This window comes from Cynocephalus volans, chromosome 7 (assembly GCF_027409185.1).
Source record: "Cynocephalus volans isolate mCynVol1 chromosome 7, mCynVol1.pri, whole genome shotgun sequence".
NCBI classification, from domain to species: Eukaryota; Metazoa; Chordata; class Mammalia; order Dermoptera; family Cynocephalidae; genus Cynocephalus; species Cynocephalus volans.
Window position 1 is genome coordinate 66,778,130 of NC_084466.1, and position 19,032 is coordinate 66,797,161.

Below are 19,032 nucleotides of genomic sequence, written 5' to 3' on the forward strand. Positions count from 1 at the left end.
CCTTCGCTCCCAGAAAAAAATTCTCATCTCTTGGCAGCCATCACCCCATCAGAGTTTGAGCAACCTAGGACCTCAAGAGAGGAAATCCTCCAGTGACCTTATTCCGGCAAAACCAAAGACGACAACCAAATATAGTCTCCAAGCTTCACACCCACTCGGTCACTGCCCGAAGTGCAGCCCGGCGCGGCCGCGTCCACGCCTCGATGACGTCCCACAAGGCGCCCGGAAGTGGCGGTGGGCTTGAGACGTCATCCGGCCGCGCCTAGTTGGCAATTGCTTTACGCTTGTTGGGAGGAGGCGGGAGAGGCGACAGCTGGGGCCAAGATCATGCCTGACAGGGAGAGGTTTCCCGGGCGGCAGAGGACGCTAGGCTTGGGATGAAAGAAGCAGGGCAGATGCAAAATCTGGAGAGCGCGGGGGCCGGGCGGTCAGTCAGCACGCAGACTGGCAGCATGACCGGTGAGTGCCCGAGACTCTGCCCCCGCCACCCCGCCTTTGGCTCTGCTTTGCGCGTCTCCCGCCGTTGAACTCCGAGTCCCTTGCCCGCCCTTCTTTGCCTGCCCTGCTGTTCCTGGAGGTCTCAAACCCGCCCTGGGCGTGTCCCCGCCTTGGTGACCGGGTCCTGTGGGCTCGGCGGCACCGGCTTTTGAAGTCGTGCCAATTGCCCCCCTTTACTGTTCTTTACGGGACCTAGAGCTGGGATCTCAGAGGTCGAAGAGCCTGAAAATACCCCAAACCTCGCGTTTGCCTTGGTTTCTAAATTAGCCGCCCTTGACGCGTTTTTATATCTCGACTGCTTTGGGGTCGAAGGTCACCGCATTTGTAGTGTCGTGTTCTAGTCACCGCCCTTGTAGCTACGCGTCATCCCAGACCAAAGAAAAGCGTGCTCCACGACGACGTCAGAGATGAAGGCTTTTCCCAACTTCCTTTGGGTTGTTTCCACAGTTACATGTATCAGTTGTAACATTTTTTCTGCCTGGTGAGGGCTGGAAAAAAGAGGGCCCAACTTTGGAAAGTGCCATAGGAGGTCGCCGCAACTGAGGGTGAGATGTTTCCTGCTGAGAAATCTGATTCTCTTGTTCTCTAATCCCTTTTCTCTGCTGCCTGCTAAAGCAAATGAGCTAAGTTTGCAGCACCCAAGTGGCGTTGAGCTTAGTTCTTATATTCATCATTAGAAAAATTTTAAAGTGTTCGTCCTCTCTTTTGTAGGTCAGATACCAAGGCTTTCTAAAGTCAACCTTTTCACTCTGCTGAGTCTCTGGATGGAGCTCTTCCCAGCAGTAGAAGCCCAGAGGCAAAAACCTCAGGTATAATTTGTTTCCATAGAAGGTTTTTGTGCATAGAAAATCAACAGTCTAAAATTTGATTTTATTGCTACAATTTCTGTCACACTTATAACCAAACTCAATCCTCAACATTTGAAAAATAGCTTTATGGTTTAGCGTGATCTTCTAACTTATAGCTGTAATGTCTCATCTTTCTAATCTAAAAATAGAATAGTTACTCTCTCAGACTGTGTCATATTTATCTGGTACTAATGGTATTTTGTGTTGGTTTGGCCAATGAGATTATTGTCTGTCACATATATCACCCAATTATGTACTATTGGTGTTTTATCTAGATAGTGTCAACCTAAATAACAGAGAGTCTACAGAAAATAAAATGGTATTTATTTAGGAATAAGGTGTTGCGATGGGAATACGTGTGCCATAATGAATTATGCGCATATTCAGGGAGATAAAGGAAGACAAAGGTTTTTAAAGGACAAGTGATGGAGGATTACATAATTGCTTTGGGATAATTATCCTTGGCTTCAAGTGTCAGTAACAAGGGTGATGACAGTCTGAGGTTGGACAGGCAGTTGCTGGGCAGATGTCCTTGCAGAAATATTTTTTATTAGGTTTGCAATGGCCCCCGTGCAAGGTTGTGGTTTTGCAGAGTCCTTTGTGATAGTTCTTGTTATCAGGCATACATGCATGAGAACTCTGCCTTCATGGCCTTTCCCAGCTCTATTTGTCAGGGTTTTTCTTTTAACACTAGTAACTCCATTTTGGTTCTGAAAACTTTTGCAGTAGTTTTTCCCTGTCCCACCAAATGGTAAATTGCTTGCAGGTAGATACCATGTCTTATTTTATTTGATATACAGTTTAGCATCTACTATTATAATAAGTAATCTATGAATGCTAATTGGTTTCTAATTCCATATAAGTAGCATCTTTTTTGAATTTTAAAAGAAATGATCAAAACAAGTTAGGAATGTAAAGAATAATCATAAAAGCCAATGTATTGGAAGTATGTACATTCTACATTTTTTTGTTTCTTTTGCCCTTGGGGCAACAAGACGCTGGGTTGTCATTTTCCTCTGTGCTTGGAATGGCATGGTGCTAGGTTCTCCCCATTTTGATTTGGTGATTTTGGAAGTTTAGAGTGTTTCCATTAATTTTTACAGAGGTCCAACATCATATCATGGAAAATAGTATTAGATTAAGTTAAGCATTTAAGATATTTTTGAAAACAGGAAAAAAAGGGCTGGGTGCAGAAAATTACCCATGTGTGATATTATGATATATGTATATTGTTTCTTATCCATCCTTCCTAGCTCATAACTCCCATAACCCTTATTCTTTTGTTATATTGTTGGGATACTTTAGGCCAACAATATAACAAAAGAAGCAGGTCTCAGGAAACAGTGTCTGTCTCTCTGACCTTCTCCTGCCTTCCTTTCACCTCCTCTTTCTTCCTGAGGCAAGTTTTCCGACCTACCTTATCAGATTGTATGTCATAAGACCCCTATTTGAGAAGGGGTACCACCCCATATGCAAGAGGAAGGAAGGCTGCACAGAGAGACCAAGAAGAATCTTGGTCTTGGAAACCTTGCTAGGTTTCCACACCCAGTTTGTTAGATCATATCCTTTTTGTTCAATCACATTTTTACATAGTTGTACATGCTTTAATCATGCCTATGTAATGAAGCTTCCATCAAAATCCCAAGAGCACAGGGTTCAGGGAGCTTCTGGATAGCTGAACACATCGAGGATCCTAGAGGGTTGTGCACTCCAAGGGCATGGAAGCTCTTTGCCTCTTCCCCCATAACTTGCCCTATGTGTCTCTTCATCTGTAATCTGTACCCTTTGTGATATCCTTTATAATAAACCAGTAAGCATTAAGTCCATGTTGCCCTGAGTTCCTCTAGCAAATTAATGAAATCCAAGGAGGGGGGTCGCGTGAACCTCAGTTTATAGTCAATCTGTGAGAAGCACAGGTAAAACACCCTGGGGCTTGTGATTGGCACCTGAAGTTGGGAGGGGAGCGGTCTTGGGGACTGATCCCTCAACCTGTGGGATCTCATGCTATCTCCAGGTAGATAATGTTGAAACTGAATTGAAGGACACCCAGCTGGTGTGTGTTGGAGAACTGATTGCTTGGTATGTGAGGGGGAAAACCCTCACAACATCTGGTCACAGAAGTCTTCTATGTTGATTGTTGCTGAGTAAGAGTATAGGAAAAACACTTTGTGTTTTTCATGTATATTCAGGGACCATGGCTTCCCACCATTCTAACAACATCACTGTTAAGATTTTGATACTTTCCTTCTAATCTTTTTGTTTGTTTGTTTTTAAGATGACCGGTAAGAGGATCTTAACCCTTGACTTGCTGGTGTCAGCACCACACTCTCCCAAGTGAGCTAACCGGCCATCCCTATATAGGGATCCGAACTCATGGCCTTGGTGTTATCAGCACCACACTCTCCCAAGTGAGCCATGGGCCAGCCCTCTAATCTTTTTTTAAACATAAGGTTTTGTTGTTGTTTTTTTAACTCTTACAAAAATATAATTATATTCTGTGCATACTCATTGAGATTTCCAACTGGCCAATAATTCTGCTAAAGGTTGCTGAAAGGTTGGGGAAAAAAACTAGGCATTTAAACAATTAGTTAAGATATAATTAGATGGTAAAGCCAATACAAAGTATAAGCAGAGGTAACTACCAAGGCCAGACTCTATATGGGAAAGTGAAGGAAGAATTCACAGGGGAGGTAGTATTTGAACTGAGACTTGCAGGATGAATAGGCATTTGCCCAGGCAAAGGGACTCCACATGGAAAAGCTTGGAAGAGCGAGAGAATTTTTGTCTTCATGTCGAGGATGAAGTTGGGTGGAGGGAAGAGACTGGAAGTGTTCCTGGAAAGGTAGACAGGAATCATATCACAAATAGCCATTGAATGCTTTGCAAAGGAGTTTAGATTTTATCCTGTCAGTATTGTGATTGCATTGAGGAATTTTAACAGGAAGTGAGGGAATTCACTTCTCATGGTAAAATGATATCTCTTGAAGTAATTTTTCCCTCAAATTCCTATATGAAATGTTTTATAAATAGTAAAACATCATTAAAAATGTTACACATTGTTATTCTCTATTTCTCAACAACCCCCCAACCCCTGCCGTACCTCCATATTTTATTAATGGCTTTGAGAAATCTCTTCATTTCCTTTATGAATTTTGAAGTTCTTTTATTCTTTCTCCTTGTTAATAGCTTAGTATTATTTTATGAAAGTCAAAGATTCCCAAGCTGTTGGGGTTTTTTGATGGTTTGTTTTCAGGTTTTTTGCTGATAAAATTTGTCTTGAAGAGCCAGATTAGAAGCAAATGTTTATAGATTTAAGACCTTAAAAAGATACATTTAAAAAGCTGGGCTTGTTAGAGATTGAATACTAATTTTGAAGAAGTTATTTTTTTATATCCAGATTCAGTTTAGTTATATTTTTGTTCCCTCCCGCCCCCCGAGAATACATCCTGTGCAAATAATACACATCCTGTACTTTATAGAAAAACTATGTAGCATGAGAAAATAACTAAGGCGTTCAGTTAGCATTTCCATTAAAAAAAAAGTGCCAAGTAAATTTTAGAGTTATAAAACTACATTAATAACAAGATTTTATACAACTTTATATCTTGTTTAACAAAAAATCAGTTTTAATTCCATGTTTTTCTCCAGGACAAAGAACAGATTGGTTTACTGTTTGCTATGAAACAGCTGAATCTCCAAGCTTGGTGTTCCTCTTCTGTAACACAGCCCACTGTCTGTCCAGACAATCATCAGTGTCCCTCTGTGTTACCCTGTACAGGGCTTGAGGGCAAGAAAAAAATCCCAAACATGATGCTCAGACTGCTGTGTTGCAAATAATAAAGTCCATTGTTTTTGACCCAGGAGTTTCATGTCTTCTGCTAACATCCATGAAACAGTAATAGGCTAACTTATTAGTTTGTAAGTAGGGTATGATCAAAGCCCAGACCTGAAAAGTGAACCTTGTTCTTTTTAATATTGTATAATATTTCCTTGTTACTTTAATCTTTTGAGTTTTCCAGAGATTCTGATTCATTGGGTGTGGAGTGGAGACTAAGCATGTATATTTTGAAAAGAATTACCTTGATTATTCTTATGTACATTCCTATAGATTTCCTGATAGTTCTGAGAGTGAGTCTCTAAAACGCCCAGCAAGAGTATAGAAATAATTTGCCTCAGAAGATTTAGATGTTTTTATTAGAAGAAAGGCAAAGGTAAAAAAATAGAGAATCACCACTTAAGTAAGTGTACTAGTTCATATACAGAACGGACTGTCCATGTTTTAATGTAAAACTCTTTGACTAGGATTACATAGATGACTGGCCAAGAAGTTAGTGTAGTGAAGCAAAACCAAGATCCAGAACAGCGATTCACTGAAAAGATTCAGTCTTTGGGGAGTTGCTGTAGGCGGAAGTGCCAAAATGGAATGCAGCTTAGGCTTTTGTTTGTTTTGTTTTGTTAAGTTAGGGATGGAAAAAAATCTTTGTCTCAAACTTGAAGCAAAATGGGGAAAAAAAATTATATTTTTTGAGGTAAAAAGGATCTAGACAAAAAAGTGATAAACTTGGCCCCAAAGATTATTCTAATAAAAAATAAATTGATGAGTATGTTTCTCATTTATTTGGAATAAATTTTTTAAAAGTCTTTTGTGCACAAGGCTTCTGGTTTTACATCTGTCTAAGTACTTAGAATATTTAAAGCTAAAGTCATTCAGTTACAACCACTTCCACCGGTCACATTGGTTCAGTTTCACAACGTGAGCTCTAGTGGCAAGATCTTTTGATAAGGTATCATCAGTTCTTTTCCAAAGTGACCTTTTTTAAAAAAACAAACTTGCTGGAAGTATTCAGAAGTACATAATAGCATACACTGCATATGTGAGGAACATAAAACTTGAAGAAATTTTGGGATGGGGAGGGGAAAGTGTTCATAAATTCAAGGTAAACTTAAAGCTTATGTTAAAAGCCAATATAGATAAATTTTTCATATTTTAGATATATTCTTAGATATATATTTTGTGAAGGAAATATTTTATATTCCTTTTAAATGTTCCTACAGTTTAGGAGACGGTTGGTTAACTCAGGTATGAAATTCCATAAAATCTTCTCTATTTCTTCTTTTTACATGTTTCACAAGGTATCATTCTGCATAGTTTTAAATTTTTATACTCATAACTGAAACTGAAACTTGACTATTTTAGTTAACATAGCTTTGGTCTGATCCTTAAAATGATTTCAAATACGTTGTATTGGGGGATAAGTATAGCGTAAAACCCCTTTGGAAGGAGGTGGGGAATAAGAGATACCCTGTCGTCAGTCCAAGTTCCCCACATGCTGTAACAGTCAGTCCTGAACCCAAGGATTAGGTTTACATTCCTTACTTCAGAGTCTTTTGCTGTGAAAACAGCATAGATTATTTTGTGCCTTATGTAGAACTGATTTTTTTAACTTGGTCTGCTTTATCTGATATTAATATTGTTACACCAGCTTTTTTGATTAGTATTTGTATAAGTTGGGACACTTTAGGTCAAAGTAACAGGAAATCTTCATTCAAAGAGGTACATTGGGACTCTTTAGACCCCCAGTCAGTCCCAAGCCTGCAGGGCTTAAATCGGAGTCAGCCCCATCCCCTCTCTGTGGAATACTGCCAAGAAAGCTCAAGCTCACTGCCCTGGTTTTGAATTCTCTCCCTTTGTGACACCTGAGGGTATGTCTTCCCTTTTTTTGTTATTATAACTTATCCATATATTTGTAGTAGGTGGGACCTAACTACCTTAATCTAGACTGTCATAGCGCTAAAAATTGGTACAGCCAGTTTTTAGAAAGAAGTTGAGAATAATCTTTATTTCAGTCAATATTCAAAATATTTTAGAATTTAAGATTTAGTTCTGCCTTTTACCATCTATGGGTCTTTCAGAAAGTTATGTAAACTGTCTGGACTTCACTAATCCGTGTGTAAATTAAGCAGGTTTTCCAAATTTTTTCTTATTACCATCTAGAAGCTTAATACAAAATATCCTAGATTAGATGCTTTAAGAAACAAGTCATATCAACTTGGTTCTTTACTAGGTTAAAATGTATTCATCTTTCACTAGAACAAATGAATGATAATTACATGCTTAATTATTTGGTTAGTAGAGCCTAGCTTTAGAAAATTTCAAGTCTAAAGTCAACACTAAACTTTCAGAAAGTTTTTTGGACCTGATGAGAAATGTGCTATTGTGTAAACTCTTCAGATAAAGAATTAAACAAAACCTTCATTGTATTAATAAATCAACTATAATTCATGATATGATCATTAAGTGTGATAACTAATAAATTATTATTTTGTATCTTAATGTAGGTGAAGAGAACTGGTCTTGTGGTGGTGAAAAATATGAAAATTGTTGGTCTGCACTGTTCTAGTGAAGATTTACATGCTGGGCAAATTGCTCTTATTAAACATGGGTCAAGGCTGAAAAACTGTGATCTTTATTTTTCAAGAAAACCATGTTCTGCTTGTTTGAAAATGATTGTAAATGGTAAGTGCAGATAAGGCTCTGTCGGGGATTAAGAGCATTTATCTGAGAGCAATCAGTGGGAACAAATTGCCTAAATACCACAGAGATAATTTGGAAATATAAGTGTATATCTAAAGACGGTTTGACACATTGTAAGAGGAAGAATCAGAAAACATGGATTCTGGTCTCAGTTCTGTCCACTAACCAGTTAAATGAACTTCAGTGAATTAATAGACTAATGCTAGTTGCTGTGACAAATAAACCACAAAATTTTAGTGGTTTGATTTGAGGGGTTTAAAGTTCATGGAAAGATTAGTATTATCTTTTAATTCTATTTTTCCATGAACTTTTTGAAATACCCTCATATACTAGACATTTATCACCTATATAATAGTCCAGCACAGGTGTTGCTGGACAGCAGGCAACTTTTCTTCATGTAGTTGATTCATGGGCCTAGGCATCTTCTGCCTCTTGCTGTTGTCATCCCTAGGGTCTGTCATCCAGAAGCACACTGAGAAAGAGAGAGTAGAGAAGGCATACTTCTAAGAAACTTTGGCCTGGAAGTCACATACATCATTTCTGTTCATTTCCATTGTGGAAACTATAGTCCCTGGCTGGGCAGCTGTCTCCCAATGGCTCTCTATACTTTGGAAGGAGAAGCTCAAATTTTTAATGAATAGCCATTTATCTCTACTACACCAGGCTACTCACTAAACCTCTTTGTGCTTATAGATTCTTTTTTTTTTTTTTTTTTTTAAAAGATGACCGGTAAGGGGATGTCAACCCTTGACCTGGTGTTGTCAGCACCACGCTCTCCCAAGTGAGCTAACTGGCCATCTCTATATAGGGATCTGAACCCGTGGCCTTGGTGTTATCAGCACCACACTCTCCCAAGTGAGCCACGGGCCTGTCCTGTGCTTATAGAGTCTATTTTGCACCCAGGTAAATATGCAGACCATTCTTCTATTTAAAAAATATGTATCTTGTATGTAGGTGCTATGGCGGATCAAAAAAAAAAAAAATACTAATAATGGTTTCTAATCCTTTACCTCAAACTGTTATTTGGTGGCCAAAATAACAGTTTAATGTAACACATTATCTAATACCAATGAGTGACACAAGCTGTAAGTGATATATGATCTCAAAGGAGAAACAGAGATCCCTACAGATTGGCATGTTATGAAAGGCTAGGGCTTAAGCTGGATCTTGAGGGATCAGATGTAGAGAAGAAAGAACACATTCCTGGTTGGGGAAACAGCACATATGGAGTCATCAAGTTGTAAGAAGCAAAGTTCTGGGGTCAATATTTGAAATGGAGTATTCTTGGAGAATAGTGGCAGATGGATTATAATGACAGGTTGGGGCTTTAATGGAGAAACCTGTATGGCCTTTGGGCATTATCTTATGGAACAGAGTTTCTAGACCTGTTTTGAGGAAGAGATATTTTTATTTATATCAAAGTCTTAAGAGTAATTCTCCAATAAAAGAAAAGTTTTAAGAGTAATGATCAGATCTGTGTCAAGGTCAATGCCTTGAGCTACAAGTAGAAGAACTTCCAGAAGAAATAGTCATGTGGCTAGAAGCCTCCTGGCCTGCAACCAGTATTTCAAGAAGGTGTCTATGATTGATATTTGATTCTATAGTCTCTCCACTGCAGTTACCGATAGAGAAGGTAGGTATGATAGTGGTGGCATTTTTTTCTCCTTTTTCCAATTAAGCAGGCAGATTGGACATTCATTTTATCACTTGTGTTCAACTGTCTTATAATTCCTTTTATAGATGATGTGGAGCTATTGAAGATTTTTGAGCAGGATGTAACATGATTGAAATTTTTATTGTTATTGAATAGGAGCAGGGAGAAATTAGAGATTGGGAGCTTGGTTAGTAGACTTTTGCATTAGGCAGGGTATAAAAGAGGGTTCAGTTGGTGGCACTGATATAGAAAGGAAAGAATGTGAAAGAAAACATTTATTGACTGATCTGTTCTAGACTCTAGGGAGAACAATGAATAAAAGATAGTTGTGTTTTGTGCTGAGCTGACTGCACTGAAAGTGCTCTTAATAGCCTCAGAGCCAAGAATTAGAACAGAGGAGTGCAGGTAACTCACTGCTGCTTGATGTCTTTGAGTTAAGACATCTCAGCCTGGCAAGAGAGATAACGAAGTGTGGAAAATCAGGAAAGAACTACAATGGAAGTGCTTTGATGTTGGCGTTAGACCCATATATAAACGAAATTGCTATGTTATACGTTAGTTATCTTGGGAAGGGCATGGTTGAACCCTATGCTATAGCTAAATTACTTTACTTGCAATTACTATCATTTCAGTGACAAAGCAAACATTTCTGTAACATATTGGTTCTCAAAGTGTGGTCTGTGGACTGCTGCTTGCTGGTCCTTGAGTTCAACACTATTTTCATAATAATATTAATATTCACACTAAGAGTTCTAAAACTACTGGTGCAGTAGTATGGATCAAGGCAGTGGTGCCAAACTGCACTGGTGGACGTTGTATTCTTTGCACTCAGAGTAAAGGAAAACCAATCTCACGTAAGAATGTCCTTGCTAATGACTAATTTTATTAAATCCCAACCTTTGCATATACATCTTTACACATCTTTTTAATATTCTGTATGAGGAAATAGGAAGTGGGCAGGAAGCAGTTTTGCTACAAACCTAAGTGTGAAGGTTGCCGTAAGGAAAACCAATTATGTAATTGCTTGAGTTGCAAACTGAATTATCCAGTTTTCTTGTGGAATACCGTGAACTTACAAACTATGGTATTTAAACTTGGATATTTGGCAGACATTGTCTCAAAAATAGATTGAGCTTGTCACGTTCAGGAAAACAATTGACAATATTTGTTGCCAATGATAAAATTTGAGCTTTTAAGTGAAAATTAGAATTTTGGAACGCTCATATCCACCATTATGAACTTGACATCTTACCAGTACCTAGACCCTTTTGATGAGATTGGTGGTGATATTAATGAATGGTTTTTTTCTGAATACTGTAAAATCAGTTAAGTCTTTGTTTTCCAAATGACTTATGCATGATGCTACAAAATCATGCATGAGTAAAAGAAACATTCTAAGTGTAAGACAGACCAATGGACCAGTAAAAGTACAAAAAGTTGTTGATATGGTTTCAAATCCCACATTACATCTAACCTTTAAGAAACTATCCCTTGTCAAATTTTTATGTAATGTTAAAGAAGAATATTCACAATCATCTGAAATGGCTGTTAAAATACTCCTTGTTTAACTACATATCTCTATGAGGCTGGGCTTTTCATATACTTCGATGAAAACAACGTATTGTGGGCCGAGCCCGTGGCGCACTTGGTAGAGTGCTGCGCTGGCAGCGCGGCGACGCTCCCGCCGCGGGTTCTGATCCTATATAAAACTGACCAGTGCACTCACTGGCTGAGTGCCGGTCACAAAAAAAAAAAAAAAGAAAAGAAAAGAAAAGAAAACAACGTATTGTGACAGATTGAAAGAGAAGCAGATTTGAGAATCCAACTGTCTTTTATTAAGCCAACTATTAAAGATATTCATAAAAATTTAAAACAATGCCAATCTTCTCACTAATTTTTGTTGCGTTAGAAAATATAGTTTTTTCATAAAGCTGTGTTATTTGTATTCATGTGTAATAGATTGTTATTTTTAATGAATTAATGAGTATTTAAATTTTTGCTTTAATTTTTTAATATAATAAGTATCAATAGATATAATTCACATAAACAAAAACTCTTTGGGGTCATCAATAATTTTTAAGAATGTAAAGGGATCCTGAGATCACAAAACTTGAAAACCCCATCTGTTGCAGTGCTACTAGTACATGAACTTTTGTCTAAAGATTATTTATCCTCTCTTTTTTCTTGGGTCAGGATTACTGGGAGCAACTACGATTCTTAGATGATAGGTTTGCCATCATTGCTGGTTGGGAAATGGATTATGAGAATTCGGACAGAGGGAAAGTAAAATGTAGCCGGAGGAAACACTCAGATATGAGCTTTGAGGCCTTCAGAATTGCTTTGCAGCCCAAGCCACAGTGAGTCAGGAGTAGCAGAGAGCAGACAGAAAAGTGCATTTGTTTAACTTAGACTTTTTAGTTTATGCCTATCTATTACTTTGAAGGGTAGAAGACCTTGTGGGCTATGTGTCTGTTTGCTTCGGGACACAATCACACACACACAAAAATCTCATAGGTGAAATTACATGACATACTAGCAAAGGGGTCTCTTTATTGAAAACTTCATTAATTGATGAATATTTGGATGCTTAACTATGTACGAGGCATCTCATTATTTAATCTCAAATACAAAGTAAAATATTTTTCCTTACGTTTGTTATCTAATTATGTTTTCTGTTTTATAAATTATTTGTTCATATCTTTTTGTCTCTTCTGAGGCCTTATTATTTTTGACAATTCATATATACTTTTAATGAATTAAAATCTTCTCTCTATATTAAAGATTATTAACCTTTCCTCTTTCACACTGGTTGAAAAATGTTCCTTTAATTCATTGTTTTGTCTTTAATTTTATGGGCTTAAGAAATTAATACTGCTCTCCCCCACCCTCATGTTACATAAGAATTTTTCGAGCAGCCGGAGTTGAAGCTGAAGCAGCTGGAGAGGACCACAGCCAACAATGAGCATACCTTCCTTGCCATCAAACCTGATGGGGTCCAGCGGGGTCGTGGGAGAGATCATCAAGTATTTTGAGCAGAAGGGATTCCGCCTCATTAGTATGAAATTCATGCAGGCTGCTGAAGACCTTCTCAAGGAAGACCACATTGACCTGAAGGACTGTCCATTCTTTCCTGGCCTGGTGAAGTACATGCACTCAGGGCCAGTGGTTGCCATGGTCTGGGAGGGACTGAATGTTGTGAAGACAGGCTGAGTGATGCTCAGGGAGACCAACCCTGCAGACTCCAAGCCTGGGACCATCTGTGGGACTTTTGCATCTAAGTTGGCAGGAACATTATTCATGGCAGTGATTCCATGGCGAGTGCAGTTAAGGAGATCAGTTTGTGGTTTCACCCTAAGGAACTGGTGGATTACAAGAGCGGTGCTCAGGACTGGATCTACGAGTGACATGAGGACAGACCACAATTTTTTTCCCATCCATTTCCCCTCCTTCCCACAGTCAGCAGACCAGGCTGTAGCATAGCTATTTATTTCCAAGAATTTTCTTATAATCTGGAAGGAAAATCTTGGAGCTGTGAGTGCTCCCCATATAGTTTTAGGTGCTACCATTAGATTAAAATGTTTCATCCCAATGTAGGATTCATTGAATTGGTTACTTTGAAGAAAAAAAAATTTTTTTCTGTTTTATAAATTCTTTGTGGATATTTTTGATAACTGTATAATATTTTATTATGAAGAGGACCATGTTTGTTTAACCATTGTCCTATTTTGGTCATTAGGTTTTTTAAAAAACATTTTTACTTTTTTAAAGAATGTTGCACTAAACATGCATGCATGATTTTTTTTCTCTCTCTATTTATAATATTTTGTTTGAATGGTTCCCCAGAAGAATTCTGAGTCAGAGGACAGGAACTTTTTTTTCGCAGCTGGCCAGTGAGGGGAACTGAACACTTGACCTTGGTGTTATAACACTGTGTGCCAACCAACTAAATATTTTAGGCTTTGCAGGCCATTCACGCTGCTCAACTCTGCCATGCAAAAGTAACCAAATGTAATGAATGGGTACATCTGTGTTCCAATAAAACTTTGTTTATGGACACTGGAATTTGAATTTTCCATTGTTTCATGTGTCACAAAATGTTCTTATTTTGATTTTTCCAACTACTCAAAAATATAAAACCCATGCTTAATCTGTGAGCTGTACAAAAACTGGCAGTGGGCCTGATTTGGTCTGTGGTGGTAGTTTGCCAACCCTCGGGCTGTGTAATAGGTGATTTGATAATAGACATTTATTACATCGGGGCCTCTAGATCTACTGCAATAGTAGGGTGGATTTATCAAGAAAATGCTCAATTCAGCATGTATCAGATAATTACCTTTCAAATTTTGTATTTCAGCTGGAGTTAACCGAATTTCATATTGGCCTGCTGATCCAGAAATAAGTTTGCTTACTGAGGCTTCTAGTTCTGAAGATGCAAAGTTAGATGCCAAAGCAGTGGAAAGATTGAAGTCAAACAGTCGGGCCCATGTGTGTGTCTTACTTCAACCTCTGGTGTGTTATATGGTGCAGTTTGTAGAGGAGACCTCTTACAAATGTGACTTTATTCAAAAAATTACAAAAACATTGCCGGATGCTAACATTGACTTTTATTCTGAATGTAAACAAGAAAGAATAAAAGAATATGAAATGTTATTTTTGATTTCAAATGAAGAAATACATAAGCAAATTCTGATGACTATAGGTTTGGAGAACCTGTGTGAAAATCCATACTTTAGCAATCTAAGGCAAAACATGAAAGACCTTATCCTACTTTTGGCCACAGTAGCTTCCAGTGTGCCCAACTTTAAACACTTCGGATTTTATTGTAGCAATCCAGAACAGATTAATGAAATTCACAATCAAAGTTTGCCACAAGAAATTGCAAGGCACTGCATGGTTCAGGCCAGGTTACTGGCCTATCGAACTGGTGAGTTCTGTTCTTAGTTCATAAATTGGGGCTGATTGGTTGTATTTGTCTTAGGAGTAAAGTGGTGTTCATCTCATCTTTGGCAGAGTTCATTTACTCAGTTTTGCTGTTCATGCAATATAGAGAAGTTAGTGACATCTTCGAGTAGACAACTCTTTCTTTGAACAGTTTTAGGATTCCTTGTGACCTTATATTCAGTGCTCCATTTATAAGTCAGGGCCTGATTACCTAGGCCCTTCTTTCTGCTTCTTTTATGATTTCACTGTTGAGCCCTCCCTAAAGATGGGACAGAAAGAGGAGAGAGAACCAAAAGTATTCATTTTTGTTAACACTTTAATATTTTGTTTGTATTCCGTATTCAATAAAAACTTTTAAAAAATCTTTATAATAAAAATACGAATTCAAAATAACTAATAGAATCAAAGTAAAGGAATGTTGGTTATTGCAGATTCTTCCAATTGCTGGTATGTCTTTAGTCAGCAAGTAGAGAAATCAAACATTTTTACTTTCTTGTATTAGTTTGTCTATATGGAAAAGGAGAATATTACTTGGGAATTTTATTTATTGTGATAAAAGATGGCATCTGTATTTCCAATTATGGAACAGTGTTTTTACATCTTACAATATGTAAGATTTTTCAAATTAAAATCATGATCATTTTTTAAATGTAACTTTGAAATAAGAGAAAAAGAAGAATGCAGGCAGGGGAGTATTAGAAGAGGGTTTGTTTGTGGAGTGGACTATAATTTGATTTTTAAATTATACCAAGAAAGAAGGAGAAGAGAAAGAAAATCTCCAAAAAAGGCCCATACAGATGTCAGGAGTCTGTAGTATGTTCTAAAGAAAGATCACAGTTCAAAGTAAATTCAGTAGTATGGAGGTTCTCAACCGGCAGCGTATCAGAGTAACTACTGAAACTTTTATAAAAAGAACAGGTGTTCATACTCCAACCCAGACCTATTAAGCCAAGTTCATAACCAAGTGTGGCCTAGGCCTATGTTTTGTAAGAAGTTCTGCAAGTTATTCTGATGTTCAGCAGGGTTGATAATCATGCAATTATTTTAAAAGAATTTAATATCCTGTTTAATGTAATGCTCTTGTATCGTGGGTTCTATATTAATCTCTGCCAACACCAGCTTTGTAGAGAATTTTTCTGTAAACCATTCTGGAAAGACAAAATACGTAAATGGGAATAGCTGTATAGATATAATTCACTAATTCCTTCAGTAATTAGAATTCAGCAGATCCCTACCTATATTCCAGAGTAAGATGGGCCATTTGAATCTGCCATTCTTTTCCTTGATCTCAGTACCTCTTGCTTCTCATAGGAGAACACCTTGTTATACCATCTGTGATCCCAGTGTTTAAAGATGCAGTATGTATAGATATAAACTTGTATATATATTAGATAGTCTATACTACTGTATAGTTTTATATTATAAATTTATTACTGTGCAGAGTCTTGTACATAAAACTATGCTTATGCACTTGATGGGCAATTTAAAAGTTTTTTCGAAGTTAATTTTTTGACTGTGGATGATTTTTTTGCCTGGAACTCAAATCCTAAATAAGATGCATCTCTTACCATCACTCACTCTACTCCATGGAGAGCTCTCCCAGGGAAAAGACCCTATCTTAATCATCATTTTTGTTTTTCTTAGCACTATACACAATGTGTTGAATGGATAAAAGAAAATCTTTTTATATCCAAAGATAAATGGTCCACGATCCCTTATGAAAAGGAATTCAGAATTTTTCAGATTTTGAAAAGATAATAAGCGTGCATATACATACTGCATATTACTGTTATGTAGGACTCCCTGTGGGACAGTACCCTGGAGTCAAATACATTAATACATATGGGATAAAAATGTACAAATATGTGCACTAAGCAGAATAATTAAGAACTATAAATAACTCAATTTGAGTCAGGTTTGGCCACAAAATAAATGCATCAAACTGTCGAAAAAACTTTTTAATAAGGGATTTCAGATAAGAGATTCTGAACCTGGAAGTCTTCACTGATGATAAGTAACAATGATAATTCATTGAGCTCCTACTATGTGTTAGGCACTGAGCTAGGTGATTTATATCTGTATCTCATTTAACAGGAGAATCCAGCATAGTGGATATCCCCATGATATAGTGTGCTTTCAATTACCCAAGCTTTTAATTGCACAGTATTCCATTTGGTTTGATGACTTTATTTCTCCCTAATCAATATATGAAGATGCCATTTTATTAAACCATTTCATTTAGAAATATACATATGATTAAAATGAATTCCAAAACCTCTAACAACAGACTTATAAAATGAATTGGAGTAGGTGCTTAATTATTGCTTTTTGAATTTATGAATAAAGAGGATCCACAGAGTTGTCATTAAAAGTATGTTTCTAGGATACCTAGAGGTAGCAAAAAAATGACAAAAAAATGCGTTTGGACTCTTGGAGGAAAATAAGGTAGGAGGGCATCACATCTTATTAACCTCTTTTAAGTACTGAGTTTTGATCTCTTTTTGAGTCTTGTTTTCCAGTTAGACTAGGTGTTTTCCAAAGCTAAAGATTATGCCTTCCTCCTGGAAGTGTTGATGAAAATAGGCTGGAGTAGCCAAGAAAGTTAACTGTTTTAAACCATAACTCAGTGGTTCTCAAATTTTAGTGTGCCTAAGAATCAGAAGGGGAGCTTGTGTGAAATGTGCCAGCCTCCTTTGGAAAGGCTGGTTCAGGGGATCTCCATGGAAGCCGGGAGACTGCCTTTTTGACAAGCATCCAGAGATTTTGATGCAAGTGATCAGTGGGGCACACTTGGATAAGCACTGATGTGACCACAGGATTAGGAGCTAACATAACCATGCCTGTGTTCCACAACTGTAGGACAAAAAATTCTCTGACTTTCAGTGATCAAAGAGCCCCAGGAATTTGGCTCAGTGATCGTAAGTTGACCATTTCTTCAAAGTTGCACAGAGAAAACCCTGTAAGTGACCAGACCATGGGAGCAATTTCTGTAAAAATTACAGACATGAAAAGATTTTTGAGAAATTACTTCATCTGTCACCAGCCTTGGGGCTAGATGAAATTGACTCCATGTTACATGGATGAGAATTTGTTCCTATTTGAAAAAACAGGTAGTAATGAGTATTGTCTTGGTGTAACTAACTTTAGCTAGCAGTAGAGCTGCATGCTGACAGAAAAATCACATTTCCCCCCTCCTGACAAGGTTTAGTCTGCTCCTAGGCTGAAACAGAAAAAGTGGCTCCTGAGACTACAAAACATAACATGAAAAATATTTAGTGTTTATGGTAGGAAAAGTGGACTCTTAATATGAAGAATTTCTACATTAGTTTTTCATTTTTCATTTTAGATTTATGCATGTATTAACAACTTTATTTACAGGACAGGTTTTGGTTTTGTAGGCAAATATAAGCTTATGTTTATTAATTTCTGCCGCTTGCCTTAGAAATGAGCATAAAGCCATCTAAAGGTCCAGGAAGGAACAAAATTTTGTTTACACCAAAATCCCTTTTCCTTGCACTCTATAGAAGTGTCCTGTATACTCTACCCTTCAGCATCGTCTTCACATCCTTCCGAGCACAGCACACACATACCTGTTTGTTTTCTTGTCATGTCCTCCCCCCCATCTTACTATAAGTTGCATGAGGATGGGGACTTATGTTTCCCTCTCCACTGATACTCAGCCTCTTACAGTACTTGGCACATATGAGGCAATAAATGGAAATCTTTGTTAAGGAAATCTTAACGTCAGGGGGAGCGGGGGAGGAAAGGCAGGTAGGTTGGGCCTGGAGGGCTAAATTTAATCACTTAATTTCTCTGCCTGCTTTCTCAACTAGAAATGGAAATTTTACCTGCTTTACCTTTAGGGTGAAAATGACATCACAGATAAAAAGTGCTTAACATAAGTTATGAAAATGCTTTGTGGTATAATTTTGAAAACCTGAGCTTCCTTGAGCTGGCGATGGGGAATTTTATTACGTTATCATCACTTTTTCTTTAACTTATCTTTAAGGCATTCTAGTTTTTAACACAATAGTGGCACAAATTTTCTTTTTATTTTTCTGGAAAGCTAAGTATTTAAATATGTTATCATTGGAAACAATTGTAGGGTGAAGCCATAGTTTCACTTAACCCTCACCAGTATGAAAATGCCCTAGGGTATTATAAGTTTGTTAAGTTTTTTCTTAGCAAGAACATTTCTATAAAATGTAATTTCCATTGTTAGAGTGTAAAAAATACTAGGAGAGGACAAATTTGATTGTTGTGAATGGTTATTACACTAAATCTATTAGTTTAGAAAAAAATTTTCTTATTCAATTTCATCATCTATTGGAAGTCGTTATTTAGAAACAGACTTGTTAGTAGAGAATTGATGAAGTTGCTCTCAGTTCTGGTTATAGCTTTGAAGGGACCTGACTTTGGGCACCGCCATTTTAGAGGTCTCCACATATACCTGATGTGTGACTGGGTTGGTAATGACCCTGTCTAGCTATTTGGTACCTAGCTCCCATAGTCCATACTTAAAAGTATTTATTTTAATACTTTTCTGTAATTACTGA

At 37.4% G+C, this 19,032-nt stretch overlaps 1 protein-coding gene across 3 annotated transcripts in view; it reads left to right on the forward strand.

Annotated features, from left to right (window-relative positions):
- The first annotated feature begins 295 nt into the window (after positions 1–295).
- The window catches only part of CDADC1 (cytidine and dCMP deaminase domain containing 1), a 32,831-nt gene continuing 14,094 nt past the window's right edge, over positions 296–19,032 (forward strand). For 2 of the 3 annotated variants that reach the window (XR_010024047.1, XM_063102311.1), the window contains exons 1-4: positions 296–459; positions 1,210–1,307; positions 7,686–7,863; positions 13,890–14,459. Coding sequence is in view for 2 of the 3 variants with exons in the window: in XM_063102311.1 (XP_062958381.1) it covers positions 378–459; positions 1,210–1,307; positions 7,686–7,863; positions 13,890–14,459 (928 nt within the window). In the remaining variant the exon portion in view is untranslated. Of the gene's footprint in view, positions 460–954; positions 1,044–1,209; positions 1,308–7,685; positions 7,864–13,889; positions 14,460–19,032 lie in introns of those variants that run through there. The other variant, XM_063102312.1, reaches the window with a different exon arrangement.